This window comes from Lepeophtheirus salmonis, unplaced genomic scaffold, assembly GCF_016086655.4.
Source record: "Lepeophtheirus salmonis unplaced genomic scaffold, UVic_Lsal_1.4 unplaced_contig_10321_pilon, whole genome shotgun sequence".
Classification (NCBI taxonomy): Eukaryota; Metazoa; Arthropoda; class Copepoda; order Siphonostomatoida; family Caligidae; genus Lepeophtheirus; species Lepeophtheirus salmonis.
Window position 1 is genome coordinate 16,897 of NW_027289037.1, and position 17,369 is coordinate 34,265.

Sequence of the window (17,369 nt, forward strand, 5' to 3'; positions counted from 1 at the left end):
TTGCAAGTATTACACAATATCTTGAGCTAGCAAATTCGCATTGAACAAATTAGAATAATATCATTTAATTATATAACATTAAAGATACATTTATTGTTTAATAATCTGAATAATGTATATTTTTCTTTAATAAAGGTTTTATTCACATAGAGTTAGATACTATCTTTTATTATCCAATCGATTTTTTCCTGGCTTGGTAATGACCACGATAATTATGGACTACATGTAGTATCTTTTTTTTAAATATAATTATTTGATAAGCCTACATATTCATGGCAAACCTTTCTCCCATTTCTCCGGTATTATTTAGAACAGATGGGTTTACCAGGATTTATTTCATATTAATAAAACTAATGTTTGATTACTGTTTAGATACATGCGACTCTAAAAAATCAGAACTGACATTTTTCAATATAATAACACACTACTTGGCACAATAAATTCAAACAAATGAGTCATATTCTCTCTAGGTACATGCGAAAATTTCCGTTTTCAATCCAGTTTCAGGTCTATTTAGCATTTTAAAGGGTTTTCTAAATTTTGGTCCTTATCCTTATCTTTGCCATTTCATCAATGGACTCACAAAATAGTTGCAAAATTTCATATTTATCTGTCTAATAGTTGGATCGCAATATGCTAAAGAAATATTTGGGGCCATGACCTAAATTTCAAACAACTTCAATTGACTATATTTTAAAGTGATAAATTTTTATTTTATCCCACCTGTAAATTATCATTTGCATCTGTTTATTTCTATTTAGAATTCAAAATTGTAAATTTAATTTTCAAATTAAATTTACTTTTGTTTGAATTTTGAAGCAATAAAGACGCTTTAAATTGAACAATAACTATTTATTTTATTGACTGAGTAATAAAATAACTGATGATGATATTTGTAGTTATATTTGCATGGATCTTAAGGATTATTTTAACCATTGGTATGTACCTCATTCTTTCAGTTATTAGTTCTACATATATTAGTAAACTATTAAACTAATAAGTTCAAAATTGTGATTCTAAATTAATGTATTTATTTTTCATAGCTGAGACGAAAGAAAGCAATAATTTTAACCTTAGTATGAGTTATGGTAAGTATATTTGAAATTATAATTATATATCTATCATTTATTAATTCTTTTATTTATAAAAATCATTGCATTAATAAGTAATTCGAACAAAAATAATTTAAAACCACAAATTCTATTTAAAATTGTAAAATTTATGTCTTGTTTAAGTCTTATTTAAAAATTGCAAATATGTGCACTGGTTATTCCATGAGACATTTTAACAAATAATAAGATTTTTTTGCGGTATTATTGGTAATAATGTTCTTTGGAAATGAAATATTGAATGCTTAACTTAATCCAACTTTTTAGTAATAATAAGTGAAAAACGAAAACAATGATAGAATAGTATAATATACCATTCAAAAACTATCGTATAAGTAAGAATAAAGAAATCTAAATCATTTAAATCTTATTTTAATTGGTTGGACGTAGTTGCACTAATTAAGGATAAGTATTATTTTTTATTTACAATAATTTACAAAATCAGAGTATATTCAATGAAACCTTAATTTATTTTGTTTCTTGCTTCTAAATTCATGGCTATGCCACTCCAATAAAACTAAGTCAAAGTATGTTTGTTTTTTCAAAAAAAAAAAAAGATTTATATGTATACCTATACATAACTTAAGTTTTTTTATCTTATTGATAGCTTTTCAATGATTTATTCTATTTGTTTACTTTAAATCTGATTTGATTTAAAAAACATATACACAGTTTCATGAACATCAAGAATTCGGATTCGAAGTTAGAACATTTGCAAGATTTTTTAAAAATATTTTTAATATATAACAAATACTAATTCAGATATGATTACCTCTATTTTAGTCGAAAAGTTCCATAGCAAAGCTAACAATCGGTAAGTCAAACAGTTATTATACACAATTGCACAAAAATTTACATAGAAATTTATATTTTTGTTAATTAATCGACTTTTCTCTATAAAATAATTTTTTATATTGACTAAAGACTAATTATATATATCTTTATAATGAGTTAAAAACATAATTATTTCATAGTAAATTAAACTACTGAAAAAGGCAATTTTTCACATGGACAATTCAAAATATGAAGAAATTTATTTAAATGAATAATTATTATTCATTTAAATTTTTTTTCTCAAAACTAAAAAAAATGGGCATGTACTTTTCAAGTTAATTTTTATTTTTTTAATAAAAACAAACAAACAAGAAATTGATATATAAAAACTGGTTTTGTTGCTGCAACATACTTAAATATAACTTTTTTTTATTGACATGGAACAATAGGCTCATAATATATGACAATTTAAAATTTGATGTACATTTTCAAAAATAAATGTCTCCATATTAAGATACCAATGACTAGATTAACAAGTTGATTGAGAGTTTGCAGTAAAAATTTGCTTATTTTTGTGAGGACTGTATGTAAATATTAAAGTGATTCGATATGAAATGGGCTCAGTTAATAGATATACCTACAATTAATATGTGAGGCACAACCTATCCATATATTCTAATTATTGTTAATATGCTTGGATGTTGAATAAATTATAACTTTCACTCGTAATTATATCCAAAATAATTCATAATAAGTAATCCAAGTAATCCATTGCAGTAAGTGGTCAGTTGGAATTTTTTTATTAACAATCTATTTAATAAATATATAATTTCGTAACTTTTCTGATAAAAAATTACATATTTATATGTTTCTGATAAAAAATGTGAAATTCAAAGTAATGATTAGACAATTAATCTTTATATTCAGCTGTTTAGTATAATTCTTTTTTTTTTAAATAAAAATATTTATGGTTTACTTGTGCAATGCACACGGAAAAAGGTTTGATGTATAAAATATATCATTCGCAATACATTTACATTTCTTGTGGGATCAATAATTTTTGAGTAATTAGCTTAGGGTTAATAACAATTAATAAAAATGAATGATTTTTTCATAAATTTTACTTTCTTTTAATGTCTTTAAGTACATTTAGTCGAATGGTATGTAAAAGCGAATTAGGAGATGTAGCACCTATGACTTTTCTTAAGATTACAAGCTGTCCTCAAAGTACAGAAATGATTGATTTAAAAATAAAACTGTACACACGTAAGAACCCAAAAATTCCACAAGTTTTTAAATATACGGAGGGAAGCTCAGTGAAGGATTCAAAATTTGACCCTTCAAAATTTACAAGAACAATTGTACATGGATTTATGGGTAATTGTGATTTAGCATGGGTAATTGAAATGAGAGATGCTCTTCTAAAGAAAGTAAGAGATATAATATAATTTATAACAAATTAATAAAATTACAAATATATAGTCTGATATTAATGTGTTTTGTGCTGACTGGAAGCAAGGGTCGCAGTTTCCATATTATGCTCAGGCAGCAGCAAACACACAAATAGTAGGATTAATGATTGCAAAATTCTTTAATGCAGTCAGTGGAGTTGTTGGAACTATTGGACCGAAGCTTCATTTAATTGGTTTCAGTCTTGGAGCACAAGTTTGTGGATATGCAGGATCTAAGATTCCAAACTGTAGTCGGATCTCAGGTTGGTTCATTTATTTAATTGGTTTCAGAATTATAAAAATATTTATTAAATAAAGGATTGGATCCTGCTGGACCTGCTTTTAGAGATCAGAAGGTAGAATTTAGATTGGATAAAAGTGATGCAGATTTTGTTGATGTCATTCATACAAATGGTGCTTATCTTTCGAGCGGAGGGCTTGGTCTTTTGGATATTTCTGGCCATGTGGATTTCTATCCTTTTGGTGGGCAGAATCAAATGCCTTGTAAAAGTGTGTTTCAAGAAGCTTTTTGTAAGTTTTAATGAGAGAATAATATAAATTTATAGCGATATTTATTAAATTGAAATAGTGTGGAAAGATGTTGGTTGTAGCCATAGCCGTGCTGTGCGTTTGTTTATTGAAACTATTAAGAATAAAGATTGTAAAATGGTAAGTTTCCCTTGTGTTGGAGGATATAATGCTTTTTTAAAAGGTCAATGCTTCGACACCTCAAAAGCATTTCCTCTTGGGTTCAACACTCCTCGTAATGCAAGTGGAGAACTGTATTTAACTACAAGAATTGTGGCTCCATTCTGTGGTAAGTTTACCAGAGATTCATGTATTATATGATGAATTTATATTTAGATATAGATGAATTTCAGCATAAAATCAATATATTTTTTAAGGTATTCAACTCCAAGTAAACATATCGGTGAATATTCCATATTCTGTCCTTGGAAATAATTATAATCGTCTATTGAAGATTACGTTTTATGGAGACCAAGGAGAAATGGAAACCTTTACTATTTCCAAGTTAGTTTTATAATTAAATGAAATTTTTTCTTTTAAATATCAGGAGATATCTTATCATTTTACTAAAAATTGTAATTTTAAATTATAAAGTACTGAGGATTAGATTCAATCATATATTTTTTCCACTCAATGAACAACACACACAGGATAAATTATTCCCTTGAACTCAATGTGCATAAGTTCAGGCTTTGGTGATTCCTAGATATATATTTTATGTAAATGGATTTTGTACAAGATTCCTAGGTCAGATGGAGTAAATGTAATACCATAATATTTATTTATACTTAATCAGTGTAACTCCATCTGACAAATTAAAGGAACATTTAAAAAAAATAATTTTAAAAGGTGATGACTTTATTTTTTATATTGCAGAGGGTTTGTCTCGAGTGGAAATTACTACAAAGTTTTTACTTTAGATCGTAACATTGGCTTAAATGAGGTATTTTTAGAATATGCACTTGTAAGCATTCATAGTTCCTTTGGTACAACGGAGAGTTTAAAAATTGAGGGTGTGACAATAACAGATGCTAATGGACCTTCTTCTAATTGGCGACTTAATACTGGTGATGGTTGTATTAAAAGTGGAAAATCAGAAAGATTAGTCTTGGATAAAAAGAAAGTTAAAACGTAATTGATAATACAAATTTACACATTTTTTTCGAAAAATCAAAAGGTTCTTTAAAGTAATTTAAGTAAGATATATTACGTAAATTACGAATCTCCATTTATCAATTAGTATTGTATAATGTTCGGTTCTTGATAGTTTTTGATTCCTTCTATTGTTATTTTTTAATTATTGTAACACATTTCTTTAAGAAAAAATAATAAAGAATACATTTGATTAATACAAATTTTATTTTAATTTGAAATATACATATATATACTCATTAAATTTCAAATATCTTGTGTTGATTTAATAACAATTCTTTGCTTGCTATATAAATTTAGATTTAAGTTGTTATTTTTTCAAAATGTTTTTGTATCGTAGTTATATAAAATAAATATTCAAAACTAGTTGCCATGTTATTTTTAACATAAAAAAAATACATTTAGGGGAATATGTATTCCTTAATTACCTGAAACATCAATTTTTAGGCTTTAAATGAATTCTATTAACGTCGATAAACAAATAACTGACATAATTAAATCGAAAAAAGAAGAAAACTTTTAAACTTTATTGATTTTCACGTCAATAACTACTTCACTAAAGCATCAAAGTTATGATTATATTACTTGTATATTATATAATTAAAATATTGTATTATTTCTAGATTTAAGATGGAATATAAAAACTATATATTCAAATACATTTTGGTTAATTAGTTACAATATTTGATTCTAAGTTATGAAGTATCATTTCATAACTCATTAGCCATTATACTATATATTTTTTTTAAAAGTGTTTGATTTTATGGTAGAAAAATATAATTCATATACTTGGGGGGGATGACGGGTTGTCTTTGAGCGTTCTATTATGTTGTTATTTAGGAGGGTCTATATTTATTTTATAATAAACTTCGTCTTTTCAGAATTAAAGTCTGAAAAAACATTTCCTATCAAGTGAAGCTTATAAGATTTGAAGTCACCTTTTAATCAAAGAAATTAAGAATACTGTGTATTTCATTGAAAAATTAAATGAAGCCATTGGTCCATCATATTTTAACATTGAACTATTTTAAGAATATATCTCTTATCTGGCTTTGATTTTATTCTAGTTCTTTAAATAGTTTCTCAGTACTCGTTTTTCCATGACTTTGTTGTATATTCATTATTCTTGCTGAGCAAAATTACTTGGATAAATAGTTTTTATACTTAGTTGTTAGTCGTATGTACAATGCATTATAAAACTTTTTACATGGATTGTAATATGGTTTCTTAAAAAAACATCATCATGGGTAGTATTCCTTTTACGCTAAATACTCTTGTTGAATCAAATAGTAATTTGACTTTAAGGGACTTGAACTTTTGCCTGAGTACCTTTAATATACTCTTTACTAAAAATGATTTAGAGATTTTATCTTTGAAGTCGACTCGATATAAATTTAAACAACTGCTTTGATTTTTAGAATATATTGAGAATGACACTACGTCATTCCAAATGTTAGATATGTATAAATTATATTTTTTTCAGAGTAAATTCTCTCTCAATATCGTTTATATACATATACATTCTAATATATGTAGAGAGTAGAGACATTGATCATAATATGCCCTAGGACAGATTATGATCATGATTTCTCCCAGGAGAATATATAATTTTACTATTTTTGATTACAATCCTATTCTCTCCTAGGACAAATCATAATTTTATTTAGGGAGAAAGTAGCATTAATATTTAAAGAGGTTGCGTGTTTTCGAAAATATGACACAAAGTCATACTCTCTATGGTACCATGACCGGTAATTTCATTCCCATCAAATTCATCTCTTGCCTTTTCCATACATAGTAATTTCATTCCTTGTAAATTAATTTCCGTACATTTCATTTCCACTTTGAAGAGGTATATTTAGTGACGCTATACGGATTATGTTTCTACTCTAGTTAGTAGTTTTTTTGTAGGGCTGTAGAGGGAGGAATTGGCAGTGGGCTGTCGGCACTGGAGATATGTGATGATTAGTGATGGATGGAATACGGATGCACATTTTGATTTCTATCAATTTCTATTTTGAGGAAAAAAAAATTGTTGCACAGAGAACTATTTCGGATACATAAACAATCACTAAGACTGTACTGACCTCCAAATCAAATCAATTAAATATTTGTGTAGGTATATTATAGACATGGATAGGCTGTCAGAAACCCCCTTCTATTGAATAATACTGTAAATTGTGATATTTTTAACCTTTTACTCCTATTCAAAGAAGCCGTATTCATTCAATGAAAGTTAATCGCTCTACATAAACATTTAAATTATATATAAAACTAGAGGCAAGATTCATAATAATTTTTTACTTGATTTTTTATTTAAATCTCCATGTCAAAAAAAAAAAGATCATATCAAACAAGAGTTGCCCATTCCTCATCATTTCCTCTTTGTATGTCTTCATCAAGGGCCTTTGAAATGGTACTTCAAAATATTTTTTCTAATGAATCAGTTAATCAACTTGTATTCCTTCATACTAATTGGATTAAATTCAGTTCCAAATGAATACCTCAATGAATGTAGCAATCAATGATACACCATATTTTGTAAATGTATATTTTATATATATTGAAAAATTATAATACGTTACAATTTAATCTTCAAAAATAGACTATACTGATTCAATATAGGTTGTTTAAATATCTGTTTGAACCATTCCGAAAAATGGTAGAAAAGTATTTTTATTGGAGGGGAAGGGGGTGGGGGTGGACATTTTAGAACTGATTCAGTGAACAAATATTTCTAGTTTACTGATTCAAGGGATTCAATGTTTCATTCAAGGCATGGACTTTCTGAGTTTGACTTTGACTGTGAAATACAAAATATAGTATTCATTATATCAGTAAATGATATTTTTAACCTTAAACTTTAAAAATATCCTCATCCTATTTGTTTAAAAGAGCAAAGCGGTCGCGAAAAACACAGAACTACTCGTTTTCCTCAACAGATCAATTGGGTTCTTCTTTTATCAACCACTAAAAATCTTGTTTTATTTTGGAAGGATCCTGAACACATGTTTTTACTTCCATTTGTTAGGATACAAAATACTCCTAGTAATATGAAATGGTTAACCAAGTTGTTTCCTGAGGCACAGTGAGGGGAAGCACAAGTCAAGGGTCGAAACGAGCAGAGCAAAATCTATTATTGTGACAAGTTAATGAAATATTTAGATACATTTAATATAATATATCAGCTTACCTTGTATGTAGTGTGGTCTCAGTTCTTACTTATTTGGTCCAGTTCAGTCTAAGGACTCGTCCATAAGACTGTCGGTTCTTCGGACTGTTTGTACTAGAACTGATTAAATAAAGCTAAGTGACGTCATCAAAGACCGACCTTAATTTTAGCTTTTAGACTGAATTAGACGGGACCGAGACTAAAATAAAATTGTATTACCCGAAAAGATATGAGATTGGAGACCCAAACGGGCTTCAGTTAGCCGAACTTTTACTAGTCATAAAAAAAGATCCGAGGAATTTAACAGATTTTAAATAGCATATAAAAGTAATGCTTGATAATTATTCTTAGTTATAAAAAAATTATCTATATCGAATATACACTCTATTCGTCTTGATTAGTGATTCGTGCGACATTTCTATAAACAGTTGCATAGCGTAGTTATTCCACACGGTATTATCTCACACGTTTCTAACTTTTATTGTATCACACATCTTTTTTTCCCCATAAAAAGAAACAGAGAAAAGCGTTTTAAAATCTCTTAGTACTTAGTTAATTTTTCTCCAGTATTGAAGTATTGCTTAGAATTGTTCACAGATTAGAAGGAGCTAATTATAATTCAACTAATCAACATTCAAAACACTGATAAGGAGAAAAGAAGCAAATTCATCTCCAGGTAACCACAAAATACACTGTATGTATATATGTGTGTTAGCCAGGTATCACTATGAACAGAAACACTAAAATTTCCACTGTATTTGGTTGTTAAATCTACATGTTCATTTTGTTTTCATTCCTCTAATCCGTGTTTTTAACATTAATCGGTCATCGACCAACTTATTTTTAGTATCGTTACAAGATGCAACAAAGGTAATTAAAAATAATTCTAATTTTAACAAATAAGAATTTTTTAATAGCTATAACATTCGATTACTTATTGTTTCAGCATCAATAACGAGTAAAAATGTACTTTAATCCTGATCTTATTTTATTTAAGTTTGAACTGAATGCTTATAAAATTCGACTCAAATAACCCTCTACTTTTAATTTTGGATCAGGATCCAGAAGTTCGGGTAACCGAAGCTTACCCGTGTATATAGATACGAACCGATCCAGTTCCGATAAAATGTGAATCATCCTATCCTTGTAGTTTACGAATAAAACTAAAATATGGTTGAAATATTCAAGTTAGAAAATTTCTTTCTAAATTTTTTAATTTAAAATGGATACCTAAGGGTTAATAATTAAACAAGTGTATAACTTTTTAACGATAGAGTTTAAACTGTCTCGGGACCCAGCACCTCACCTCTAGAACCTGGGAGCAAGGCTGTATTTTTGGATATTAGAAGAGTACCTTGATGCTCAGGGAAGTGGCAGAGGATAGATTCAACTAACTTCGGGGCCCAGTACTTCACCAATACAGCCTGTGGACCGGGGTGTATTTCGGGATATTAGAAGGTTACCTTGATGCACAAGGAAGCAGTGTCGGATAAATTCAACTTGCTGGTGAGCCCAGCTATACAACCTGTGGGTGAAGGTGTATTATAGATTAGAAGGGTTCCATGTTGGGATGTTTCTTCATCATTCAATAGTTTTATCTTCCGAATATAATATAAATTGCAAAGAAATTGCATGATATTATTGTCTTGCAATGAAATTTCTCACAATCATATTGCTTCACGATAATTATTACCCGACGTTTTTGTCAGAAACCTTTTTACCACAATCATTTTACCAGAACCCACTAGAAAAGAGGAGTGAATTGTTCTTTTTCTAGAAAAAGTTGTAGTTTATAATAGACAACATATTAGATAATCTAATGAACAGGGGGGTGTCCCCAAAGGTGGGCTAGAATGAATAGCTTACCCCTCCCCAAAATAAGGAATATTTGCTTTTTTCTTGAAAAATTGATAGTCATTTGATAAATTATGCAGAAGCGCCAAAAAAAATTATTATTTGAAATTTTTTGTGAGTAGTTATGGATTTTTGATATTTTTTTCGCAAAAAAATTTAATTTGTTGGAAAAAAATACAAATTTAAATTTCAAATATTAAATTTTTGGGAAAAAAAAATCAAAAATCCATAACTACTCACAAAAAATTTCAAATAGATATTAAAGAAGCTATTTTTCACAGATTTCATCTTGTTGTAATTGTATCTAACTCATATTATCTATGAGTACTTACAAATTGCAATCTCGTGAACAAAGTACATCATATTGATTTTCAGATTTCTCCTACGAACCTGTGAGCCAGCGTATATTATAGCATGTTAGAAGGGTTTCTTGCTCCTTAGAAACGCGGTGGATGTAGAGTTTAATCTACCTTGGGCCTTAGCACTTCACTTGGACAACCTGTGGGCCAGGGTGCATTTTGGAATATAAGAAGGGCACATTGATGCTCAGAGAAGCGGCGGTGAATTAATTCAACTTCCTCGGGCCCAGCACTTCGACTATACAACCTTAGGCTGGGGTATATTATAGCATGTTAAAGGATTCCTTAGTGCTTATTAATGTGGCGTTGGTGGAGTTCAAACTGCTTTGGGTCAGCACTTCAACTGCTCAACCTGTGGGTAGGGGTTTATTATTGCATGCTAATAGGGTTCCTTGGCGTTTATAACCGCGGTGGTGGTGGAGTTTAAACTTCCTTTGGAACCAGCACTTCATCTATACAACCTGTGGGTCAATTCGTATTTTGGGATATAAGAAGGAACATTGATGATTAGAAAAGCCACGGTGGATAAAGCAATTTGCATGGGCGCCAAGCACTTCATCAATATAGCCTGTGAGCCTAGGTATATTATAGCGTGTTAGAAGAGTTCTATCCTGGAATGCTTCTTCATCATTCAATAGTTTTAACTTCCAAATATAATATAAATTGCAAAGAAATTGTCCACGATTTTATTGTCTTGCAATGAAATGTCTCAAAATCATATTCCTTCACGATTATATAACCCACCCACAACGTTTATGTCTCACAATGATAATTAACCCAACAATATTTTCACACAAGAATATTATCCCAACGTTTTGTTCCGCAACCTTTTTGTTGCAGTCTTTTTTCAGTGAATCCTTTTAATTAATGGTAAAATTATAATTTATTCCACATTTCAGTTTTGTTTAACATCAAAACCGTATGCAAATGTAAAGAAATTTACAATTTTTGTCGAAAGTTGAAAGGCCACCCCATAATTCCTCTCAATTGTTACAATTTGGCAAAGAAATTTCACTATGTGAGGGAATGAAAATGGAAAGAAATGATATTTTTTTAGTATTCAAGGTCATTAAAATCCTATTTTCGACCGAAATAAATGGAGGCTGCAACCCCTCCAGCTACCCCTCCCGCCCCTGTGGACGTCTCTGATACCTTTCTAATTAGCCCTAGAATGCAGTCACACTCTGCATGTGTTTATATACATAAATAAACCTGATTATATATCAGAGTGGATAATGAAATGAAAATGAAAACTACCAACCCCCTCTTGATAAATACCAATAAATCGTTATCGATATCGTGTCTGTAGCAGGGCAGAGAGCGAAAGAGAGGAAGGGAATGAAGGGTGAGGGATTGAATGGTAATTTTATTTTATATTCGTACCTAATACCTATTCATAAAATAGTAGTCATGCAACCTCGTTTGATAAAAATAATTAATTTGTTTTTTCTGTTTTTCCTATTGGTAAATTGATACATAGCAATAAAGGAATATTTTTTACAAAATATATTATTACTATATAAATATTATATATATCTTCATTAAAGTCGTTCAAAAACTGGCCATTTCAGTCACGTTTTTTAAATCGGTGATTTTATTTTTTCTAAATGTTTATTATACCTATCTTCATGATTATGTATATCGCAAAGTCCATTTTAAAAACAAATTATATTTATAAGAAATATCTGCTTATAAAAAAATGAATAATAACTTTTTTTTTTAACTTTTCCAAACAGAGACCATTATTTGGAAAATGGACGGTTTATGGAGGTAATATACATTTGTATCAAATTCTGTTAGTCTTTTATTCGTTTATTAATAATGGTTGTTTCCAATTCAATATTAATTATTATTATTTTTAGTTTAACATTGGACATATTTTTTTTTTTTTTTTTTTTTTTAAACAAATGAATTTAGGACATTCAGCTCTTAAGACAAGATAGAGATTATGTATAACTTCTTAAAATGAATACAACATTTAAAAGGGTTATGATTCAAATAATAATGTTTAGTTGTTATCAATTTAGACAGACAATTTGCGTTGAGTTGTGTTGTTTGTGCGACTTCCAAGAAAGAAAATCTATGAGGACATTTCTATGATTATAAAACCATGCAGGAGGACTTATCTATAAAAGGGTTTGAATTTTTCTCATGGAATGCCTCTCGTGCTGTTATTTTTATTTACTGTTATAGAATGCTTTGATTTTATAAATTATTTTGGTAAAAGATGTGATTTTAGTTTATGGGTATATGTTATATGGGTTGGTGCATTTAATTAGTGTTTCTGTGGCTTTAGGGTCTTCGAACCCTTAATTGTGAAAATAAATATTATATAGACAAATCTATATTTTTTTATTAAGGTAAACTAAAAATAACATTTGGGAAGACACACATTAATAGAATTTTTTGCACATGATTTAAAAAAAATAATACACGTCACATTTTCTTTTTCTATCTCGAAAGTGGAGACAAAAAAGCCACCTGCTTAGCCCAAAAAATTATTAACATCGTTATATTATTACTTATAGAAATAGGTTTATTATATATATATATATAATAAACCTATTATTTGTTAAGATGTTATTGTATATACATATATACAAGTGGGATAGAGATAAGTGATTTTTGTTGTTTACTTTAAGGACACTGAACGACTAAAATCAATAAAATATTTTTCATGTAGTATTAGATGACGTGGATTTGACTTTAGTAGGAATTTACTCATGAGTTCCGGTTTACGGTAACTTCATATAAAACATATTGGTATAAGGACATTTTGTATGTAATGTTGCATCTTCGTGAGGTGTGTAAGGCCCATGTATAATAACAGGGAATCGAGGACGACCGGAGAAAAAAAAGTAACGTGGAGGAATCATGAAAAGGTAGATAGAAGTATAAGAAACACATAAATACTTTAAATACATGATATCCATCAGTGATGTCAGGCTATTTATACCATAAGAATAAAACATAGTACTTTACTTATTTGTAGATATTATTAAATAATAATTACAAGGAAGAGGTGAAGGAGAGAAGAAAATCCTTTGATCCTCAGTACATACACCCCCCCAAGAACCACATTCATGCAGGTGCTGCAAAGATACGCTTAATACAAATACGCCTGTTTATTCACTTCAGCCATAAACAGGCGCAGACGGACCATATGAAATCATAGGATACAATCCTCCGCCGATACTTGAAGAAACTTATAAGATCCCTTTATAACCCGAGTCACAGGGGAACATATAGCAGATTATAATTTTAATCCAATAAGAATGGAGAACTACTAAACCCTGAAAACACCCCAACATTCGCGGGGGAGGGGGGTTGTGATAGTTAGTAGTTTTTCAAGTATCGGCAGTGTTTTTTATCCCGTTTTGGGAGCCTGCGATACCAATAAACACTCCTCCCAACATTCTGGATACCAAATGACAATTCATAAAGTCTATGCCCAGTTGTCTCATAAATTTATAAAAAATGTCCTGATAAGAAAATGTTTTATACAAATTTTCCTTATACGAATATGTTTTATACGAAGTTACCTATTACTGAGAGTTTAAATGAAGGAGCTGTTGATGGAGGATAAGAACTCCCTCCCGGGATCTTTTATTCGAATACTCTGTCCCTTTATGGCTCTTTTTTATTCTAAATATATCTTAAAGTAGTATTTAGAGTATAGGATAATTCCACACAAGATCAATAGCTGATGGATCTTGTGGCTATGAACGATGATCAACAATGTAGAAGTCGCTGTCACAGACCTAGATTGTAAGAGGAATATGTACAATGAACATTAAAGTAGACGATATACATTGTGTGAGACTCGAGAACCTCGCCCTGAGGGATCTGATCCCTGAAGATAAAGATTAAAGTAGGAGGCGGGTGCCTTAAACATCCAAATGAAAATATATTAATTAATAGGAATGATGGGTAGATGAAGATGCATATATTCAAGTACCTTGTAGTAAGAGATCCTTTCAAATAACCAATAATACTAACTAATTAATAAATCAGAAGTAGCAAACCGCCTTGGTAAAATTAACAAGCAGTTCAAAATATTATCCTTTTCCTATGTATATTTCAATGTATGTAGCTTACTCAGGCTTATCGTTTTTGTATTCATGGGCATAAATAATAATAAAAAAATGGAGGGGGGCTAAACTTCACCACCCTAAAAAAGGTGTCTGGGAACGCTAGGGTGTAACAATAAAAATACGAAAATAGAATGGGAACTCCATAGAATGCAAACCTTCGTTTATGATCCTTTTTTCTAAATTGGATTTTTCACTATAAAAAACATCTTCATTAAACCTACCCCAGGTCACCTATTTGAGCTCTGTATTTCAATATGCAAAGTTATGTTTGTTTATGTATTTTGAATGTTTTAATGGCCTCTGGCTGTGATCATAGATAACCTTCGCACCAGTTTGGATCAAAATCGATGTGTAACTTTTGCCTTAATCGGGGTGACAAACAAACTAACTGGATTAAAACCTAACCTAACTTGAGGTAATGATTGTGTATGTAGAAAATTGTTTTCTTAGCTAACCTAAAATAACTATTTCATACAGGATCATTCCATATTACGGTGATTTGCAAATGATTTATTGCAGGACACTTAATAGAAAATAATTAAAGTAAACAATAATTCATAATAAAATAATTAAAATATTGTATCTTTCTAGACATAAAATTGAATATAAAAACTATATATTCAAATACATTTTGGTTAATTAGTTATAATATTTGATATAAGGTTATGAAATATCATTTCATAACTCCTCGTCCAATATATTATAATTAAAAACAAGGTTTGAATTTATTATAGAAAAATACAATACATATACTGGGGGATGACTAGAATTAAATAAAGCCGCTGGTCCATCATAGTTTATATTTAAATTTTATAAAGAATAACTCTCTTATCTGGCTCCGATTTTATTCTAGTTCTTCAAATAGTTTCTCAATATCCATTTTTCCATGACTGCGTTTGCTGAGCAAAATAACTTGTATAAAAAGTTTTTATACGTAGTCTCTAATCGTACAAACAATGTCGTTACATGGATTGCAATATGGTTTCGTAAAGAAAAACATCATAGACTGTATTTCTATACACTAAATACTCTTGTCAAATCAACTAGTGATTTGACTCTAATGGAATTGCACTTTGCCACGGCCTTGGAAACCTTTCTCCTTGGTTCCTTTAATATACTCTTTATATAAAAGATTTAGAGATTTCATGGTTGTAGTTAGCTGAATTCAAACTCGTACATTCGTTTAATATAATAACTAGTATAAGTATTGATAGTGTCTGAATTGAGTACTTTAACTTGTATCATTCTAGATCTAATGATTTAGTACAATGTTTAATAATAAATTCATAGCTATAAATTAAATATAAATATATTTAATTAAACTTATATGAAAAATTATTTGTAATTAAACTCAAATGACATAATAGTACATATATAGGCTGTAAAGTATATTATCAAAAATATTGTGTTTAAAAAACAAGTCAGTGATATTCAAAATACTGTTACGTGATTCCAGTATTTTATGTATCAAATCTGTAGAGTATTATACTCATTACTACCGATTACACAAAATTGGCTTACAAGCTGTAATATTTTATTTTGACTAAATTTAATTTATATCAATTCAATTACTAATGCTGATGGTTCGTACAACATACCCCCATGGTCTTACAACAAACTCATAACACAAAACTTGTCTTAAAACATATTAAATTAAATTGGCAATGTGCAAAATGCACGTCAGAGTGGGCAATGTGCAAAATTTCCATCAAAGTGGGCATTGTGCAAAATACCCAATCAAATTGTAAAATTTCCAAAGAAGTAGTCAATGGTAATTTTAACTTAATTTACATTGTCAGGTAAAATGATTCTATGTAATTTGATTATTAAACAATTCAATGCCAAACAATTTGGTCTTTAAGGATTGGATTATGATACAATTTGATTCCTATCAATTTAATACTCTGGTATATTTTCGTTGAAATAGATATAGTGTTCACATAATCAAACTATTGTAAGATAAGAAATTGTCACGAGAGACTCAATGATTCTTACAGCAACAAGTAAGATATAATAAAAATTTACATTAGAATTGTTGATTCTACTTCATAATATTCGAACTGCGCAGTTATATATTTCATATAAATATTATTAGTTTGTTCAAAATAGACATAAACAAAAAGCTTATTTAAATATACTTTTCTACATAAAATGTAATAATTTCAAGAAGTCATCTTTTTGAACATATCTAACATAACTAATGTTGCCTAAATATATCCTGAATATTTACCAACCACATTCACCAAATAAACTACTTTTGCTGCATGTTGCACTATTATGGCTTTGCTATTACAATGGTATCCCTTTTTTTCCAGATGAACTTATTTGTTTGGAGTCTGTGCAATTGCACCACTTAAAGCCTTGTTCATTTCCATCCGGCAGAATTGATGTGGTCAGTCGCAAAATAACTTCATCAACACTGAGGAATGACTCCTTGCAAGGCTCAAACTGCTTTCTTACTTTGGGCTCTTTTAATTTTTTGTCTCTAATCTATAATATATGTTCTCTGCTACATGGATCACAACATCAAAGACCTAGTGGGGATCTGTTTTTCCACGGTCGATACTTGGAACTTGGCATACTGAACAAACCACTATCCATAAGCCAACTTACTTGTCTTGTTATCACGTTGCCACATCACATATGACCTTATTTTTTTCTCATAGCCTCTTGGCCTTCAGAAAAAGGTCATACATTTTTGTTATTTTTGGCTACTTTTAAGGTTCTAAGCTGTTTTAAGACCTTGGTGTGAAGATAGGGATAAGTTATAATATATATTTTAAATCTGAATGTTACAAAATTTTAAAAATGTCTGCTGTATATTTATAACTCGAGTTATCTTTGTTTAAAGTGGAAAATAGCTACTTTTTATTCAG

General features: G+C 29.3%; 1 protein-coding gene and 1 long non-coding RNA gene across 2 annotated transcripts; both read left to right on the top strand.

Moving 5' to 3' along the window:
• Window positions 1–3,032: 3,032 nt before the first annotated feature.
• Window positions 3,033–4,183, top strand: LOC121126366 (inactive pancreatic lipase-related protein 1-like). The gene is made up of 4 exons (XM_040721691.2): window positions 3,033–3,313; window positions 3,366–3,597; window positions 3,653–3,865; window positions 3,924–4,183. Exons 1-4 carry the CDS (start codon window positions 3,041–3,043, stop codon window positions 4,181–4,183), a joined length of 978 nt encoding a protein of 325 aa, XP_040577625.2. The 5' UTR covers window positions 3,033–3,040.
• Window positions 4,184–4,239: 56 nt separating this feature from the next.
• On the top strand, window positions 4,240–5,211 carry LOC139907425 (uncharacterized). Its single transcript, XR_011784024.1, has 2 exons — window positions 4,240–4,366; window positions 4,739–5,211. It is a non-coding gene; the product is annotated as an uncharacterized lncRNA (long non-coding RNA).
• The last annotated feature ends 12,158 nt before the right edge of the window (window positions 5,212–17,369 follow it).